The sequence below is a fragment of the Saimiri boliviensis genome, chromosome 7 (genome assembly GCF_048565385.1).
Source record: "Saimiri boliviensis isolate mSaiBol1 chromosome 7, mSaiBol1.pri, whole genome shotgun sequence".
Lineage (NCBI taxonomy): Eukaryota > Metazoa > Chordata > Mammalia > Primates > Cebidae > Saimiri > Saimiri boliviensis.
This window is the reverse complement of record NC_133455.1, coordinates 78233271-78247323: the sequence shown is the minus strand read 5'-3', so window position 1 is coordinate 78247323 and position 14053 is coordinate 78233271. Positions and strand designations below refer to the sequence as shown.

General features: G+C 39.2%; 1 protein-coding gene across 2 annotated transcripts in view; it reads right to left on the bottom strand.

Moving 5' to 3' along the window:
- Nucleotides 1-14053, bottom strand: part of SRGAP1 (SLIT-ROBO Rho GTPase activating protein 1) — a 321930-nt gene that overhangs the window by 164515 nt on the left and 143362 nt on the right. For both annotated transcript variants that reach the window (XM_074402841.1, XM_074402840.1), the window contains exon 3: nucleotides 10078-10240. In XM_074402841.1, coding sequence (XP_074258942.1) covers nucleotides 10078-10240 — 163 coding nt within the window. The remainder of the gene's footprint in view (nucleotides 1-10077; nucleotides 10241-14053) is intronic.

The window sequence follows — 14053 nt, the reverse complement described above, 5'->3', positions numbered from 1 at the left end:
GTTTGTTCTAATGTCTGTTTTTTACACACACACACACACACACACACACACACACACACACACTTCTTGACTCATGTTCTTCAAATACCTGCATTATCTTTCCTTCTCTTTATAGGCACATTTCTAGACGATATTGTCCACATTTCTGTCCTAACTTGCTCGCTCAACATTTTCTATTCTGCCCAGACTGCTCTCATGGAGATTACCAACAACCCTTTGTCACTAAATTCAGTGGATGTCATGGACATCCTTTGCATGCTGACCACTCCCTCCTTGGAGCATTTTCTTCACTTAGCTTTCTGGACACCTCACTGACCTGCGTTTCTTCTCACTTCTCTGGCTCATCCTTTTCAGTCACTATAGGATACATTTCTTTTTCTCATCCTTTAATTCCTATTTTTTCTTAGATATTCTTCCCTCCTCACCCTATATGTTCTTCCTGGTTTACCTCAACTACTCCCAAGATTTTAATGATCTGTTAAAGGTGGAAGATTCCCAACTGTCTAGTCATGATCTCTCTCCTGAAGATCTTGGTCTGCTTATGGGGCTTCTCTACCCAGTTATCCACAGGCATACCCAAAAGTAAGCACCATGTTTTCCACAATCCCTTTCCCATCACAGCCTCTGTGCCCTGGGCCTTCTCCTCTCATATGACACCTGTCACCCTGATACTGCCCAAGCCTGGGTGTAACCTCTGACTGCTCCCTCTACATCTCTCTCCTCTCCCACCCAGCCAATTACCCAGGCCTACATATTCTGTCTCCACCACAGCACTCAAATCCACCTGCTCCTCTGTCTCTGCTGCCACAACCAAGGAAGAGCATCCTCTTCTCTCACCTGGATTAGTCCCAGGAGCTGCAAACTGAGTCTTTCTGTCTTACCACCTTTCAATCCACTCTCCACACTTGAGGCACATGGAAAGTGGATCATGTCACTACTGTGTTTAAACCTGTGAATGGCATTCCACTGCTCTTAGAATAAATTTGAACTCCTCAACATGGCCTTTAATTTCAACTCTTTCTTATTTCTCCAATCTTCTCTCTTGCCATCTGCCCTCTCCCATTCTTTGATTCATCTACAAAGAACACTCTTTTCCTCCATGAAATCTCTCATGCATGTGGTTCTTCACACAGGCTGTTTCTTCCTGGAAGAGTTTTCTGCTCCTTTCCCATCATCTCTCCAGCTAACTCTTAATAACTGATTCAAATTGCAGCTTTTCTGATCTTTAAGTCTTAAGAAGTAAGGGACTTCTCCCATTTATTGTACAATTAACATGCTGTTCTGTAATTAAGATTGTAATTGTCTGTACTCTCCCACTGTAAGATCCAAGGGGCAGGGACAAGGCCTGTGTTAGTTACTGCTGTATCCCCAGCATCTTGACAAATGCTTGGGACAAAGAAAGCTTCAGTAAGTGCTTACTCAAGAATGAATGAATAAACTATATTATAGATTGAGAGAAACTATGTATTCTTCTTTGTTTACTGATACTTATCCCTGTAAGTATGTGCATAATTGTCTCTCTAAGGAAGTCCATGCTTGCTGGTATTGTCTTAAGAGTCAAATAGGAGTTTGAGCTTAATTTTGAGCGACAGTTCTTGACTAATGTTTATATATACTGGATTTCCAAATATCTCAAAGAATAATGAAAAAGAATGTAAATAACCCTAAGAGCAATTTTCAGTTGGGAGAGTTAGGTGGGAACCTGTGCCATGGGAACCTTCGGTGAATTTCACGGTGCCTCTGGGTCAGGCGTCCCCAGACTTTTTACACAGGGGGCCAGTTCACTGTCCCTCAGACCGTTGGAGGGCCGCCACATACTGTGCTCCTCTCACTGACCACCAATGAAAGAGGTGCCCCTTCCTGAAGTGCGGCGGGGGGCCGGATAAATGGCCTCAGGGGGCCGCATGCGGCCCGCCGGCCGTAGTTTGGGGCCGCCTGCTCTGGGTGCTTAGAGCAAAGTGTGGTGCTTTTTAACATCACGGCCCCAGGTCTACCAATCTGTGACAGAACAAATCTGTGAAGAGGCTCCAGCGATGAGTGTCATCAGTCCTCCTAAGCGACCTGTGAAGGTGGGTTACTGCCAGGACCCACTCTGATTTCTTTCTCTTTGGAAGTAGGCTGTACATTATAGTGTTGCTTAAACTTAGCCTTGCTAATACTGGGTCTTGCTGAAATGCCTCGAAACATCTGTTATGCAAATGCCATGATCTTGAGTTTCTAATACAGATGTAAATCTTTCTTCATTACTTATTCCTTCAATAAATATTTACTGAGCACCTATCCTGTGCCAGTCATTGTTTCAGTGAACAACACAAAGGTCTCTTCCCTTAGGAACTTACACTGGAACAGAGGAGAGACAGAAAGCGGACGAATAAGTAAATATACAGTATGTCACAAAGGGATAAGTACTATAAGGAAAAATAAAGCTGGGGAAGGGAGATGGGGATGTAGATTTTTGCTCTGAGTGTGGTGAGAGCCATTAGAAGGTTTGGGAGGAGGAGTGATGGGCTCTGCTTGAAGTTAAAATAATTTTTCTAGTTTTTCCTATCTATGTATTTGATTGGTCATTTAACAGATAATTTGGGAAATAAGGTGGCTGGAGCCCATGTACAAATCTGCTGTCTTAGTCAGAAGTCTTCTGATTTCATGTCTTCCTATTTTAACCATCCTACTGGTGCATAATCCAACAGTAATTTTCAATTGGACCTGGAGAACAGGCAGATTCTCCACTAATAAACAGCATTTGGGGATGAATTATTTACTAGATAGAGTTCTCCTACTCCTTTACAGAAAACACTGGTATACTCTGGACCAAATCTGTTTCTTCAGATTTCAGTTTACAAAAAGTAATTGTTTCATTGTATGTTTTATTATATAATATGTTCACTGTATAAAATCAGAAACTACGGATAAGGAAATGGAAGAAAATAAAAGTAACTTAGAGATATCCATTTAAAACAATTTACCCTTCTAGATTTTAATTTTAGCTAAAAATAAGTTTTCAAGTATTCCTTGACCACTAGTCTCAATGTAATTAATTATGAGTTCAACTACAGGCAGGCATTACTTAGCAACAGAGACATAGTCTAAGGAATGCATCATTAGGCAATTTAATTGTTGTATGAACATCACAGAGTGTATTTACACAAACCCAGATGGTATAGCCTACTATACAATAGACTATGCCTGGTCTATATGGCATAGTCTATTGCTCCTAGGCTACAAACCTGCATAGCATGTTATTATACTCAATGATGGTGGTCCCATAAGATTAGAATGGAGCTGCCCTACACATGTATATCATTTTTTATCTTTCATACTTTAATCGTATTGTACTCTTTCTGTGTTTAGATACTCAAATGCTTACCATTGTGTTACAGTTGCCTTCAGTATTTGGTACTTCCTCTTGTTATATTAAATTTAAAGCTAGGCCAATCAAACACACATCCTGTTGTTACTAAATAATAAAGGCAACAATGTAACTCCAAGAATAGCAGCACCAATAATTGATATTCATTGAGCACTTATTATGTGCTTGCCATCCTGAAAAGCAATTTATAAATAAAAATTTAAAATATTTTCTAAAATATTTCAGAAAATTATATCATTGTAAAAAATGATAGTTTAGTTTTGGCTTACTTCTTAAAAAAAAAAAAAAAAGCTAGTCATAGGGTTGATAAAACCCAAGAGAACCAGCTAGCAGGGTTAGCTTGAACTATTCTTATTTATCCAGGCCCTATCAATAATTAAGCTGCCCCCTGAGGCCACCGGAATACCATTTAATTCTTCTGCAACACTGCACTAAAATGCTTTGAAAAAGTTCTTCTTGTTATATTATTTACTACTGTTATATAAGTATGCTAAATTATATGCAGTAGGTTACTACTAATAACATAGTCAATTAATTTTTCAGTGACTATATGACCTGTTTGTAAATGACAGCCACGACCATTATTACTCCAGAAAAGCAAACGGTAAGAATTTAATTCAAGACATGAAATTCTAACAAAATTCAAAGGCCATCCTCTGGCTTGATAATTCTACTTCAAAGAACGTAGCATAAGAAAAAAAATCAAATTTAAATGTCCAACAACAGAAAACTAATATGGCTATGCACATAGTAAAGTACTATGCAGGGATAAGGTAGCCTATTTCCAGACATGAGAAACGCTAATAATATATCAAAATGGCACCTTTCCAAGCCATATAGAATGAAATCTCAATTCTGTAAAATACATATGTACATATGCAAATATATGTATACACATATAAATATTGAAAATACAGAGCCTAAAATTTAACAGTAGGTAGTGTTAATATGGGCAACTATTATTTCTTTTTATGTTTTTAGTGTTTTCTAAATTTCCTCAATCTAGATACATTTTTATATTTAAAAAGAATCTCTTTTTTTACATATATAGATTGGTAGTTTTCAGATACTTTTAACTTATGGGTCTTTTTTAAAATAAACAAGGTCAGAGCTTTAGAGATTTGTAGTAAAGTGGTATCTTTTATTAACTTCTACTAAAACATGTTTGAATATTAACTTATTTTAAATAATGTATTTGAAATGACAGCTTTTTTCCTCCATAAAATCTTTGTTTTTTTTTCATATTGGAGTATTTAAATAGAATATGGCTATCTTTGAGCAAAATAAAAAATAGTATGAATCTCGCTCATAACCTCTCCTTTCTTTTAGATTGAGCCACACAATCAGCAATACCAAAAGAATTTCTGTGAGTCTGACTCTGACAACTTATAGCATTTATGACAAAGGGGGGTTATTCTCAGTGGCTTTGGGCCAGTCTCTGCTGCTTTGAGTCCCTCCCTATAACTCGGATGATTGACAGATTTCATGCCTCTTCCCAGAATATCATTCTTCAGTTTTCATAAGAAATGATTAGGACAAGAACCATAGTGTCCTATTTCTCAGAAGTTTCTGACCCTATGCACTGAGTGACATTTCTAATCACCACCAAAAAATACCAAGAGTGCGTAGCAGCTATGAACTATCTAAGACATATGGGCAAAGACTAGAATGCATGCTAGTCAGCCTGACGCTGCAATTTATACCCTTGAGCATTTTGTCTCTTTATCCCTGAAGTGTAGATATAATACCTATTCACTGAGCAGCCGTGAGGATATGTGAGCTGATGTATGAAGGATGTAGAGTACAGTGCTTGGCACACAGCTAAAACTCAATAAGTGACAGCTTATAGATGTCATCATTATTGGTGAAGAAATAAGATGAATTATACTTGAATTTATGCAAACCAAAGAAAGATAAAAACATATTAATGATTTTAAAACAACCTTTGGGGAAATGACAGACTTCAAGATAATTTAAAACCCACAGAGAAAACCTAACATATTCAAATGCCACCATTTTATGGTACACCTCCAAACTACATCTATTAACATTGTTAAAATTGGTAAATAAGACCTTGTGATTAGGTGCTTAAATAAAGTGATTATTGCAAGCTGGTTATATAGCCAGTCCTGCAACTGTGATGGCTGAAATTAATTACATTTTTATGTGTAGCATATGAACTGCACATTTTCTGGCTGCAGAACCAAACCAGATGCAGAGCACTCTGTTTCAGCATGAGTAATGGAAAGAAGGAAGCAAAAGCTCATGACTGCAGAAGGCAGGGCTGGAGAACAGGGCAGGAGGCACATCAGCCCTGGTTCTCTGGGAAACAAGTGAGGGTCAAGAATGAAACAAGCCCTTGTGTACCAGGAGCCTCCAAATTTCTGAACTTTTCTTAAAATAGCTAAGTGGAACTTAAAAGCGTAAAAACAAAGCACTCTCCTGTCCGAGTTTACATTGTCTAAATCTAGTAGAAGGTCTGGAATTAAATAACTCTTGTCATTGAGTGAATGAAGAAATCAATTAGGCCTTAAAGGAAAGGCTCTCCATATGAAATGGCTATGGGGGATTTAAGAGGCATGGAATCTCGGCCAGCTTGTGCATTCACTTGGATAATCCCTGATTTCTCACTAAATGTTTAAAGGTGAGGACAAAAATTTTCACTTAGCCACAAGCAATGCTGTTATGAGGACACTTACCACTGTTTGCTTACAAATATTGTTTGGAACTTCATAAAAAGTGGTAAATAAAACTGATTCTCTGGACGTGTTTTTCAAATCATTTTGAAAACTCTATACTCTCCTTAGAATGAAGACACATTTGGTATAACATCTGTTATAATCTCACATTACATAATTATTGTAGGTATATAGAATAAGTGCTTATAATATAGATAATAAAGATATTACAGTTACCAGGACTTATTAAGTCCAGACACTAGGCTAAGTGGCTTTCCATATGTAACTCATGAATTCTCTAAATGACTACGTCTACTTTATAGCTGCAGAAACTGAGGCTTACTTATTTACAAATATTCTCAAGTCCACACAGCTCCCAACAGTGGCAAAGCCAAGATTCATACCCAGAATATCTCATTTCAGAGGCTAAAAGCTGAATGACTGTTATTCTGACCAATAGGCTTCATTTAGAGTTTTAAAGGTATAAATGTAAAATAATCAGTATTTGAGTAGTTGAATATTGTTGTTTTTAAAGTGCTTCACTTTTTTTCGAACCTGTTGAAAACTGTCAAGTTTAGGCAACTATGTCTATAACTGGTTCTTATGTAATTAAGAGTTACGTCTTGAAGCTGTTCCCTATAATGCTGCATGGAATTGGGTATTTCTACAAGTGTTTTCTTGATTATTATATCAACTGGGACACACAAAAAATTCCTGAAGTGACCTGCTTTAAACTCGTTATCAGACAGAATAATTTAAGTAACAGGATTTTCTGTGATTGAGTAAATTGTGTAAGATGCGGCTGTTTAAGAGGCCAAAACTATCAGGCACACAGCATTTATTTGGATCTCCATACAGACATGGGGATATTATTGAAATATGAGGAAGTCTCAAAATCTCCCAAGGAAAACAAGCATTCTGCTCACTAATGACTCCACAGCAGTTTTAAAGGCTGCTTCAGATTCACGCTAATGATTTCTTTCCATTTTGGTAGAAATAGGCTTCTGACCTAGAACCATAACAATAGAAGAGCTAGAGAAGAAAAAGATTGGTGATTAAAAGCCATTTATGCATAGTGTTCTACTACTGGAATGCTAAGCATGTGGGAGTAATTCATCTTACTGGTCAAGATCATCGCCAAGTTCTAATTACAAAAATTCAAAAAATTATTACCTCAGGCATGAATGAGTTAAAAAAAAAAAAAGGCAGAAAAGCCTAGTTTTGCTTTCTAATCTAAAGGGAATTGGAATTCTTTGGACCTGGCAAATACAGATTCTGGCTTCCAATTCTTTCAGACGACAAATGTGTCCTAGGGGTTGATCTTGCCTCTCTGTAAGCTCTGACCTCTTCCTTGTGCCCTCTGCCTCTCTTACTCTTTATTCTTCCAGCAATAACAAAGATGGAAAGGTGAGGTGTGGAGTCTGCTGTGTTCACTGGAGGAAGGCAGAATTTCACACCTATAATTGTAATGATTTGTTACTCTTCCAGGTGGTCAGCAATGGTTAAGAATAAGAAAGCTATTCAGAAAGCATGGAGCATTCCCCCTTCTAAATGCCAAAGTAATCAGGAATCCACTATAAATAGACAGTTTCCAAGGATGTAATTCTTTGAGAATTAGAAAATCTGGATAAAAAGAGAACTCCTAGGTAGTAAGCAAGCAGGCATGTCTTGTTTTTGTCTCTGTCTCTCTCTCTGTGTGTGTGTGTGTGTGTGTGTGTGTGTGTGTGTGTGTGTGTGTGTGTGATGTTTGTTTTTGTCTCTCTCTCTCGTGTGTGTGTGTGTGTGTGTGTGTGTGTGTATTTAGTGTGCATTCTCCAGGACATTCCTCAAGAGCCAGCAACTCACTCTTCCAACTACTGGGAATACTGGCTGATAGCTGTTGAAAATCACAGCTGATCCATCTCTGGGAATTACCCTCCACCAAAGGGAGCTACCTTACTCCAAGATTACTTAATCCCTCCCCAGAACAAAGGCCAGGTCTCCTTGCCTGGCTATAATGCCACTCCAAAAGCCATCCCAGCCCCAGAGCACTCACAGGTGCAGCCTCTCCCTCTGCCCAATTTTGCCTTTCTTGCTCCCTCAAGAATGGAAAGCCTGCTTGTGAATCTCTGGAGTGATCTCCCAAGATCACAAAGCAAGTAAGCAGAAGAGCTGGGATTCAAAAATCCAAATCTGTTTGACTCTTAGCCCTAGGTTTCTATCAACTTTATCAAGCCCTTGACTTTGACTTACAAAATACACATCCTCACATTTTAGCAAGACAGAAAAAGTCCCTTCTTCTAGGACTGTCCTTTCTAGCTTCACATCCCATCACCCACTTCCATACAATCTCTAGTCCAATTATATCAAACTCCTTTCTTTCCCTGGTCATGTTCATGCTCTCCTTCCCTGGAATAGTTCATTGTTCTTCTCTGTTTGATGAAAGCCTCCTTCTCCTACAAGTCTCACTTTAAGGGTTCCCTTTTCTGTGAAGAATTTTCTCATTCCCTAGGTAAAGTTAGGATCTCCAGCCTTCCAGTTCCATTTAGCATGGTAACTGTTGATTACTGTAATGAGCTCTTTGCAGGCATGGACATGTCTTTTAACTCTGCTCCCTGAGCCAGGCATTTTAAAGGTGTTTTGTTGAATGGATAAATAAATGAACTCAGGAGGGGTACTGGTCCTAGAGGCCCTGTCTGAATAAGAAGCATTATATAGTGCCATATGAATCTGGATAAATTGTGACCTCCTTGAGCACCAGGACTAGTTTTTTCTTCATCTTTGTAGCCTTTCCAACACCTATCATTGTAGTCTCCTGCCCATGAAAGAGGCTCAGAAAAACCTGCTGAACCAAATGAGGTCTCTGCAAAAAGAGCTCATGTACAAGAAAATTATTTCACTTTCTCAGCTCTGCCTAAATTATTTTTTAAAAACTCTACTATTCAAGATGCATAGAATATTTCTCTTTGTATCTCTTCTTAAATGATACGCTCCTTAGTTTCAATTTTTAACATTTCTCCTTTGTTTGAAAATTTTTTTTTCTATTTAATGGAGCATAAGGTGACTTAGAGCTTGCTAAATTCCCTTTCTAGGTCAGAAATCAAATCTAATGTGGATACATCAAACATGACTAAGAAATTTTCCAGCCGGCCTGCTTAACACTATGTCTTTGTTTTAAGGAGGCTCTTTCGAACATAAATATGTCATTAATTTACAGGGTCGTTTTTCTTCCCCCTACTTTCTGAAACTAGTAATTATTGAGTAGAGGTACAGGTATAGGTAGAGGCATCAACATTCCTAATACAAAGCTGAAGGGGTGGGGGAAAACTCTCATCTTACAAGCATAAAAAATAAACACTAGTTGTACTGGGCAAGTAGCTGCATTCTCAACACAGGAAATGGTCCCATTTCACTATTTGTGCTCAACAAAAATGTCCACACCACAAAAAAACTGCTGGGAGTTGGCTGAGACTCGTAACAATGATAAGAAAACTTCAAAGCCCAGTTCTTGTTTTTTAATAGATTTGGGAAGGAGGAAGCTCGCTGGTGTGTAAGGGATAGAATTTTCTGTGCCCTGTGAAATTTTCTTCATGTCACTCTCTCGCAGCCTCTGCTGCTAGTCTGGTGAGACTAAGAGAGACTGTGCTAACATCTTCTCAAGAGTGCAGCACATATAATAATCTTGTTCTTCACGAGTTTCTCACCATGTATGAGCCCCAAGCAAAGAACTCAAGGCATTCATCCTCTGGTCTGATTTTTCATGAGTACTGGTAGTCCGTTCCTAGGCAGAGGTAGAATTTGCAGGAACATCCTATTTCAAAATTTTTGCTCAGATTGTTTAGTTCACAGATTCACTGACTTAAAACTCTATAATTATGCCTTATATCTTTTTATTGCATGTCTTTAAAACATTAATTCCTCTAATTTTTAATAATTTATTCTGTGTTTCTAAAGAATTCATTCATCCACCTAATTTTTCAGATACCGTTCTCAGTCCTGGTTATAGGCAAAGCAGTTATTGGAAAGCATGGCAGGATTTATGGAATGTACCTTTTTAAACATCCTGGTAGAATCCTCACTTATCTGCATGAATCGCATAATCACGTTGTTCAGATAGATGTCACTCAAGGTTGCATGGTCTTTGCTTTCTCTCCTTACTTGATTCAGGAGCAAATACCAGCAGTTCACGGGAGACAACAGGTTCTGGTCTTTCCTAAGAAGTGAAGAAAAACAGAATTACCATCCATTTCAAAGCTGCCCCACTCAGATGAGTGAAGTCACCAAGGCAAACAGAGGAGCCACAACAGATGGATATTGTTGCTGTGCTTCCTACGCTGAGCATTTCTTAGACCAGGACACTTGTCGGCCAGCAGAACAGCCTTCCAGCCTGTGGACGGCACAGAGCCAGCAATTGTCCAGGCTTGGAAGAAAACACGTGGGCCAAGAACACTGGTGAAAACCCATATTCCTGACAAGGACCATGGGACCCTCACATACACAGTGCTTATGCAGGCCCACAGCTTTAAACACTCCATTGAAGAAAGCGATTTATGTTTACATAAAAATGTATTGACTACTGTCTCAGACAGACTGTGGTTTTGCCCGGCATACAAAGTCTGCTTTGAATGTTCAGTCTGTTGCTGGAAAAGAAATTTGGCTAGTTATGCGTTCCATGGAACATAAATTCGAGGGTTATTTATTAATCCCCTGATACATAACCGCCAGTCTCCCAAAACCTATTCCTGGGAATCTGAACTTTATTGCATTGTCTCAAGGCTCATGAAGAGAACCATGAAGTTGCTGGCTTATGACCTGTCACATGTCCTGTTGAAACTCATTAAACTGTTTCAAATTCATAAGTGCTCCTTGTTTTATTCTAGATAATAAAGCTAAAAGTTAATATAAACTACATAAAAAACTTTTTAAAAATCTTAAAGAATAACTTAACAAAAACAGTGAGCAACTGAAATAATACCGCTTAAGAAAAAGTACACATAAAACAATTTTTGCAGCCACGCATGGTGGCTCACGCCTGTAATCCTAGCACTTTGTGAAGCCGAGGTGGGTGATTGCCTGAGATCAGGAGTTGGAGACCAGCTTGGGCAACATGGTGAAACCCCCTCTCTATTAAAAATATAAAAATTAGTTGGATGTGGTAGTGGGCACCTGTAGTCCTAGCTACTTGAGAGGCTGAGGTACAAGAATCGTTTGAACCTGGGAGGTGGAGGTTGCCGTGAACCAATATGGTGCCATCTCACTCGAGCCTGGGTGACAGGGCAAGACTCTGTCAAAAAAAAAATTTTTTTTTTTTGCTTGTTTGTTCTTTAAAGACTAACTGTAGGCCAGGCACGGTGGCTCAAGCCTGTAATCCCAGCACTTTGGGAGGCCAAGGCAGATGGATCACGAGGTCAAGAGATCGAGACCATCCTGGTCAACATGGTGAAACCCCGTCCCTACTAAAAATACAAAAAATTAGCTGGGCATGGTGGCGCGTGCCTGTAATCCCAGCTACTCAGGAGGCTGAGGCAGGAGAATTGCCTGAACCCAGGAGGTGGAGGTTGCGGTGAGCCGACATCGCGCCATTGCACTCCAGCCTGGGTAACAAAAGTGAAACTCCGTCTCAAAAAAAAAAAAAAAAAAAAAAAAAACTAACTGTAAAATGGCAACATGGCAGAGAGTCCCTATCCTAATGCAGAAACAAAAGCTCCCTTTAATCAGACATGTTATCCTCCTATTATTCATGATCATTTATGACTGAATAATAATTAAGTTAGGAAAGAAATGATGAAGTTGGGTCTTTCTGCTATTATGTCTCTCAGATTCAGGATTTAATACTGCATTAAGTCAGTGCCCTCTCTAGAAGAAAATGAAAGCAGAAGACAGAAGCAGGAATGGGCATGGGGAAGAAAGGCCTGAGTTAGGCTCCTAGCACTTGGCACCTGTGAGGGCAGCCTCCCATTCTCCCCACTGGCACACTGAAGAATTATACCCTTCACCCTGCAACCTTCTTTTTCTTAGTACCACCAGGCAAAGAACAGTGGTTCTATAGCATGTAACTGGGGCTTCTCTACTGACAGTTTCTGTCTATCCAGCCCCATATAATAAGGTAAATGTTGCCTTATTTCTACGAACCTTCACGTAGATCTTCTTTGCTGAAGTAACCCACAAATTCTTTCAGAACATTTCATGCTTCATCATATCCTCAAGGCCTTTCCCCATAGTAAGCATTAAATAAGTGTTATTTCACTTATTGCATGAATAATTGTTACTGCCTTAGTAATAATAGTAGTAGTAGTGATATCAAAAATAATGACAGTTATCATTTACTGGGCACTTACTGTGAAAAGTAATATCCATGTCAAGATCATGGCCTCTGGAGCTGCACTGTCTAGGTTCACATGCAGAACTACCCCTTACTAGCTATGTGATCTTGGGCAAATGATCTTAACTGCTCTGTGCCTCAGTTACTTTGTACAATGGATAAAATCAGTGCTTTCATAAGAACAATCTTATGATGGTTCATGAGAATCATTGGAGTTAATATATATTTTAAAATACTTACAATAATGCCATGTATATATAATAAGCGCTACCAGAGTTAGCTCTTTTATCCAGGGGCTAATATAAAGATTTTGTAGACATCAACTCTACTTAATCCTTATTACCACCATTTGAGGCAGAGATTCTTTGTATCTTGTTTGTTTTTTTTTTTTAGACGGAGTCTTGCTCTTGTTGCCCAGGCTAGACTGCAATGGCATGATCTTGACTCTCTGCAACCTCCTCCTCCTCCTGGGTTCAAGCAATTCTCCTGCCTCTGCCTCCTAAGTAGCTGGGATTACAGGCACCCACTACCCACACCTGGCTAATTTTTGTATTTTTAATAGAGACAGGGTTTCACCATGTTGGTCAGGCTGGTCTCGAACTCCTGATCTCAGGTTATCTGCCTGCCTCAGCCTCCCAAAGTGCTGGGGTTACAGGAGTGAGCCACCACACTTGGCCCTTTGTATCTTTTCCATCAATGAAAGAATGGAAGCTTAGCAAGGCATACCGATTTGATAAAGACCAAACCTAGTGTCTGAGAGGGTCTCTCTTTCTTTTTTTTTTTGAGATGGAGTCTCGCTCTGTTGCCCAGGCTGGAGTGCAGTGGCACAATTTCAGCTCACTGCAACCTCCGCCTCCTGGGCTCAAGCGATTCTCCTCCATCAGCCTACTGAGCAGCTGAGACTGCAGGTAAGCTGCACGCCCAGCTAAATTTTGTATTTTTAGTAGAGACGGGGTTTCACCATGTTGGCCAGGCTGGTCTTGAACTCCTGACTTCAGGTTATTCACCTGCCTCAGCCTCCCAAAGTGCTGGATTACAGGCATTGGGCCACCACACCCGGCCGAGAGAGTCTTTTCTGAGTCTATGGAGGCTGAACCAAGCCTTGCTCTATGGAGTGGCATCTTTGGACCAAAGATTATTCTACACAATAAGTGTCCCAAACTGAGTAAGAACGAGATTCCAGAGTGAAGCTTAATTAATTGGTAATGTTATCATGCTAACGATGCAACATTTGTTTGGTTAAAAGGGGAAGGAATATGCAGTGCATATCCCGGCCAATTTATCAGTTATATCAAGGACTTCATCATGTTTCTCACTTAAGGGTCATAAAACCTCATTAGGTTAGGACACCAAGGATTAGAGAGGTTAAGTAACTTAACCAAAGTCACAAAGTGGAGCCAATATTCAAACCCAAATCTGGTTGATTCTTTTTTCCCAATCCTGTTTTATCCTTTTCACAGACAAATTCATCTTAATCTTCAGTCCCATATTTAATAATAAACTTACTCAAATTAAAGAAAATTTCAAACTGCTTACCTTTTAAGGAAAACTACCAAATAAACCAGGAGAAAGAAAAATGTATTCATTCACTATGGGGCCAGATAAGGTACATAAACCCATCCATATTCTCCCTTCACAGTCACTAATTACCAAATGCAAAACACGGAAGATATACAAAAATATTTACTGATTGGGTTCAACGCA